The sequence below is a fragment of the Corythoichthys intestinalis genome, chromosome 7 (genome assembly GCF_030265065.1).
Source record: "Corythoichthys intestinalis isolate RoL2023-P3 chromosome 7, ASM3026506v1, whole genome shotgun sequence".
In the NCBI taxonomy this organism is placed as follows: Eukaryota; Metazoa; Chordata; class Actinopteri; order Syngnathiformes; family Syngnathidae; genus Corythoichthys; species Corythoichthys intestinalis.
In genome coordinates this window covers 54,516,008-54,522,473 of record NC_080401.1, presented here as the reverse complement: position 1 = coordinate 54,522,473, position 6,466 = coordinate 54,516,008, and the positions used below count along the sequence as shown (strand labels likewise).

General features: G+C 40.6%; 1 protein-coding gene across 5 annotated transcripts in view; it reads right to left on the bottom strand.

The window, feature by feature from the left end:
- Positions 1-642: 642 nt before the first annotated feature.
- LOC130919491 (sodium-dependent phosphate transport protein 2B-like) overlaps positions 643-6,466 on the bottom strand; it is a 46,591-nt gene continuing 40,767 nt past the window's right edge. For all 5 annotated transcript variants that reach the window (XM_057842249.1, XM_057842248.1, XM_057842252.1 and 2 more), the window contains exons 10-13: positions 5,508-5,675; positions 5,102-5,218; positions 1,488-1,612; positions 643-1,407 (exon numbers count right to left, since the gene is read on the bottom strand). In XM_057842249.1, the coding sequence (XP_057698232.1) occupies positions 874-1,407; positions 1,488-1,612; positions 5,102-5,218; positions 5,508-5,675 (944 nt within the window). In that variant the 3' untranslated portion in view covers positions 643-873. The remainder of the gene's footprint in view (positions 1,408-1,487; positions 1,613-5,101; positions 5,219-5,507; positions 5,676-6,466) is intronic.

Here is a 6,466-nt window from a genome sequence, read left to right as displayed (position 1 = left end):
ATACGTTTCCGGAAACCAAAAACTCAGGAGGAAAAAATGTGCAGACCGAATCAACTTGCGCGGACTTTAACACCAGTTCGGTGAATCCATTCACATTTCATATGCAGTAAATAAATTACCCCCAAGAACGGTCAGAGACGTAGGACAACCAGAGGATATATAAGAAAGACAGGGCTGATGGTGAAGGACAGCTTGTTGAAACAGGAGAATGTCATTGTCAGTCGCGTCGATAAAAAAAGCTAAGGCCATGCTTAGGTCGGCTCGTTTTTTTTTTTCATCTTTTTCAGCCTTCGACACTCAAGCCATCTCTTTAACTGAACATTTTTATGTTCTTCCACATCTTTGCCAGTGAATTTGGCACCAGGCACATCATTTTCGGAGAGAATTGGAAGTATTAGTTCTGTAAACATCTCCTTCGTACACGATTTCCATTCATTTCCTATTATGGACAAACGGTGGCTTGTCCCTACTTAGCAACAGTAGCTAATGTCATGAATATTAATGAGCGGAAGTGACGTGTTGCTTGCGTTACGCCATTATTTTACAGTCAATTGAATATTATTTTGAACATTACAGTATCACCACACAAGAAAACAAGTAGACTGTTACTTTAAAAAAAAGTTAAATTATTTTATTCACAAATATCATGTCTTAAATATTCAAGGCTATCCGAGAAGTAAATGCTACAGAGTTGGAATAATTCGTCATACATACAGTTTTCACAGACAAATATTCTCTTAGTCCAGTGTTAAAGACCATTTATAGCAGCCCATCACTGAGATTACCGCATGGAGTAAGTAGTCCAGGAAAAGGAATCATCAGTTTTTTAAAAGATAACTGTCCATGATTTTAATAATTTTACAGGCGATGTTATTAAAGATGAGTTCCTTGGATGACCTTGGGGTCGTCGTCCATGTTCAAAACCGGGTTGTCGTGGAGCTCCAGGCTCTTCTTGCGCACAGTTTCTGTTTCATCCTTCTGGCAGCAGTTGCAGCAATTGCAGATACAGCAGCAGTAACGGTTGCAGCAGCCCAGACAGGACGTCACAACCCGGTCCCAGGGCTCCAGGGACCGCATCGGCCTCGGCAGGAAATCCCACGTACGCAGTACGCTGGGCAAGAAGCGAGGGCAGTGCGACTGCAAGATGTTGACCAAGACCACGAAGATGATGAGCACCAGGACGGGGACTCCGATGCCCACCAGGACTTGCCAGCCGGCCAGCGACAGGCCGAAAATGGTGAGGGGTAAAATCAGGAAGCAGAGGATGAGATAGAGGCCGGCGAACCAGCGGTACTGCGCCGTGCGGTTGCCCAACCCTCTGGCTAGCCTGATGGGTAACCGCGTGAACGGGATTGGATACCACAACATGATGCCCATGATGTTGAAGAAGAAATGGCAGAGCGCAATCTACCAAAAAAATGGGTTTGGTTAGATTTTCGCACCAAAAAAAAAAAAAACACACGAGATGACGACTTCTTATGTCATACCTGCAGGGAGTTGGCTAACGTTCCCCCTGGGCTCGCCATAGCAGCGAGAATGGCCGTGGTGGTCGTTCCGATATTCGACCCGAGAGTTAAAGGATAGGCGCGCTCGAGGCTGATGACACCGATACCTAGAGAGAAATATGACCTTTAGTTTAGAATCACTCTTAACTAGGGATGTCAAACGATTAAAATTTTTAATCGAGTTAATCACAGTTTAAAAATTAATTAATCGTAATTAATCGCAATCTATAAAATATGCCATATTTTTCTGTAAATTATTGTTGGAATGGAAAGATAAGACGGATATATACATTCAACATACTGTACGTAAGTACTGTATTTGTTTATTATAACAATAAATCAACAAGATGGCATTAACATTATTAACATTCTGTTAAAGCGATCCATGGATAGAAAGACTTGTCGTTCTTAAAAGATAAATGTTAGTACAAGTTATAGAAATGTTATATTAAAACCCATCTTAATGTTTTCGTTTAAATAAAATTTAGAGATGCCCCGATCAATCGGCATCGATCGGGTCCGATCACATCATTTTCAAAGTATCGGAGTGGCAAAAAAATATCGGACATGCCTTTTTTAATCTATATATATATTTTCTAATTGAATCGTATTCTAATTGTATTTAACGTTACAGACATAATGTGTTACACTCATCCAGAGTCTTTAGTTTAGGCTTAAAGTAGGGTTATAAAACTTAGCGCGTTAACGGCAGTAATTAATTTTTTTTAATTTATCACGTTAAAATATTTAACGCAATTAACGCATGCGCTGCACGACTCACTTACGCATTGTCGCGTTCAATCTTTAATGGCGCCGTTATATCTATATAGAGAGCTATAAAGCAGCGTAAAATGAGTAGAGAGAATTTTGGCAGCCTTTGGAGACTTTTTTTAATTGGCTAAAGCTTTACAATCCCTCTCCCAATGATTAGAAATATCGTGGGACACAATGTGGGGAAGAAAGGTAGTAGTCAATCTTTCTCTTAACACCCTATGTTATTTCCCAACGCAGAGAAGATATATCAATTGGTAGCACTACGCACAGTCATGGTTGCACTTCCCATCATGCATTTGGGCAGGACAGTTAAATGGCTACAGTATCATTTACTGAAAGCTCAACAAATACACTAGATGGCAATACTTAGTCACAATATTACCAAAGTCACATTTATCCTTTAAGAATTACAAGTCTTTCTATCCGTGGATCCCTCCCACAGAAAGAATGTTAATAATGTAAATGTCATCTTGAGGATTTATTATCATAATAAACAAATACAGCACTTATGTACTGTATGTTGAATGTATATATTCGTCTGAGTTTTATTCATTTTTTTCTTAATGCATTGCCAAAATGTATATGATCGGAAAAAATTATCGGGAATGATTGGAACTGAATCGGGAGCAAAAAAAAAAGCAAACGGATCGGGAAATATCGGGATCGGCAGATACTCAAACTAAAACGATCGGGATCAGATCGGGAGCAAAAAAAACATGATCGGAACAACCCTAATAAAATTTGTAAAATTTTCAATCCAAAAATAAACTAGTAGCTCGCCATTGTTGATGTCAATAATTATATAATGCTCATGGTGCTGACACCCATAAAATAAGTCGCACCCAAGCGCCAGAAGAGGGCGACAAAACACCAAAAATTACAAGTAACAAGTGGACATGACACTGTGCTGTCATTTTAATCTGTTTGAGCGGGGCATGTGCGTTTAATGCGTCAAATATTTTAACGTGATTATATTAAAAAAATGAATTACCGCCCGTTAACGCAATAATTTTGACAGCCCTACTCTTCACTCATTGGCTGCCGTTAATGTCGCTAGATGTCCAGTCCATTTTGGCTGACATTTGTTCATGAGTTCAATAAGTGGCCTATAACAGTGAGGTAACGTGTTATTCTACTGCATTGTCGTTTTCGTCAACGATGACGATAAACAAAATATTTTGAAACAAACAAATTTTTCATGACAAGACGTTAACAAGCTAAAAACGTGTCTTGGGAGACTAAAACATAATGAGATGAATGCCAGTTTTCGTCTGACGAGATTTCCGTCATGTGTTAACAATATGTGACATTTTCTTATTGTATATGCAGTTAGCCTGCATTATTGCAGTGCTTGGTTGTGCCTCTCATGTGATGTGCTGCCCGCCCAATCACCTGTTTCTCACCGGGCTTGGTTGTTTTGAAACACATGGTAAGATTTGTTTTCTTGTCTTGGCAAGAAACAACAGCTATAAAACTGCTGTAGTTCAGTCAGATTCCTGGGATGTCTGGCATGAATCGCATTATTTAGGTCATGCCACAGCATCTCAATGGGGTTAAAGTCTGGACTTTGACTTGGCCACTCCATCATTGTCTTGTTGCAGCATCCATCCTCTTTTTAGCTTAAACTGTCTGACAGTCAGGTTTTCCTGCAAAACATCCTGATAAACTTTTGAATTCATTCTTCCAATGATGATTGCAAGTTGTCCAGGGCCTTAGGTAGCAAAACAGCCCCAAATCATGATGCTCCCTCCACCATGCTTCACGGTGGGGATGAGGTGTTGATGTTGGTGAGCTCTTCCATTTTTCCTCTACACATAAAGTCGTGTGTTACTCCCAAACAATTCAACTTTGGTTTCATCATTCCAAAGAATATTTTGCCAAAACGTCTATGGAGTGTCTAAGTGCCTTTTTGCGAACATTAAACGAGCAACAATGTTTTTTTTTTAGACAGCAGTGGCTTCCTCCGTGGAGTCCAACCATGAACACCATTCTTGGCCATAGTTTTACATATAGCTGATCAGTGCACATAGATATCGGATTGTGCCAGTGATTTCTGAAAGTCTTTAGCAGACACTTTAGGGTTCTTTTTTACCCCTCTGAATATTCTGCGATGAACTCTTGGCGTCATCTTTGGTGGAAAGCCCCTTCTTAGGAGAGAAGCAACAGTGCCAAACTCTCTCCATTAGTAGACAACTTCTCTGATTGTCGATTGATGAACATCCAAAATTTTAGAGATGTTTTTGTGTCCTTTCCCAGTTTTCTACAAATCAACAATCCTTGATCGCAGGTCTTCAGACAGCTCTTTTGACCGAGCCATGATGCACATCAGATGATGATTCTCATCAAGACAATTCTTACCAGGTGTGTGTTTTATAGTGGGCGGGGCAGCTTTAAACCACTTATCAGTGATTGGGCACACACCTGACTTAAACTCTTTGGTAAAAATTGGTTTCAATTGCTATTTATGTCTCCTTAGGCAGAGGGTTCACTTATTTATTTTCCCCCTTCTGTCATTGTTTGCATGCTATCCTCATTAAAATATGAAAACCTATAAATGTTTGGGTGCTTTTATTCAAAGCAGACACTGTTTATATATCTGTGTGATTTTGACAAAGATCAGATCACATTTGATGGTGATTTTATGCAGAAATGTGAGAAATTCCAAAAGGTTCAGATACTTTTTTCATACCACTGTAAATTTACCCGCCTAAACGCCATGAACTGTATGAAAAATTTAAAAAAGTTGCCCCAGAGTAACGCCGTTATTAACAAAACTGCTGGCGAGGTGAAAGCCTTCAAACGGTTTGAATAGATGAACTCACCGACGAGAGGCGTTATGGCGGAAGTGAAGACGGAGCTGCTCTGAACGATGAACGTCATCCCGGCTCCGACCATGATCGCGATGTACCCGGTGACCCAGCCAAATGGGAAGGGAAAGTCTGTGGACATGACAATTCAATAAGATGACAAATAAATACAATGACATGAGAGTAGGCCACACCAGGGGAGTCATGTTTTGTTCCTGAACTTTCATAATCACAAATCAGGACAATCCTGAAGGTGAGATTCAAGTGTCAGGAATTTCTTTGCCTGCTATGCTCATCAAGCATCACCACCCAAGTAGATGTGCTGACTATCAAACAGGCGGAATGGGAACATACATCCATGCAAACAGTACATTCTGTATTATTTGCAAGAACTGAAAAATCAGTTCTTAGCTTATTTTACCTGTGTTGAGCACCTTCTTGATGACTAGCGCCACCTGGCCCTTGAGCATGGAGTTGAGCAGCTTGACAATGAGGATAAGGCACGTGCACAGGACCAAGAGCGACATACCCAGAAGAATCAGGCCCACCGCCAGGTCGGGCAGGTTGGCGTCGACAAAAATATGCGAGCCTGTAAGTGCAGGTAAAAATAAAAACGCTTAAACACGGTACTTATTTACCTTAATTTGGGACTGTAGGAACCTACAGTCATGGGAAAAAATTAGGACACCACATGAAATATTCAGCTCTTTATTAAGAAATGTTCACATATCAATGTCTGATGTTGTTTTCTTTATCTCTGGAAAACAAGTGATTGAATTGCAGGTAAACAACTAAAATTAACATTGTTATAGTCACTCATTAAAGCAAATATATCAACGAAAATGCATATTCTAACTGAGGAAAAAGTTAGGATACCCACCCACCTAATAGCTAGTGTTGCCCCTTTTGGCTGAAATCACTTCAGTGAGACGCTTTTTGTAGCCATCTACCCGTCTTTGACACCGGTCTGAAGAAGGTTTGCCCCACTCCACAATGCAGAATACTTTCAGCTGTAAGATGTTTGAGGGGTTTCTTGCATGTACAGCCCGTTTCAGGTCACCCCACAGCATCTCAAATGGGATTAAGATCTGGGCTTTGACTCGGCCATTCCAGGACTCTTCATTTCTTCCTTTTCAGCAAGTCCTTGGTGGATTTATTGGTACGTTTTGGGTCATTGTCATGTTGCAGGGTCCAGTTTCGCTTCAGCGTTATTTTTTTCACAGGTGATCTCACATGTTCCTCAAGCACTCTCTGATACACAATAGAATTCATGGTGGATTCTATGATGGTGAGCCGGCCAGGTCCTGCTGCAGCAAAGTATCCGCAAACCATGACATTTCCACCTCCATGCTTCACAGTTGGTATGAGGTTCTTTTCCTG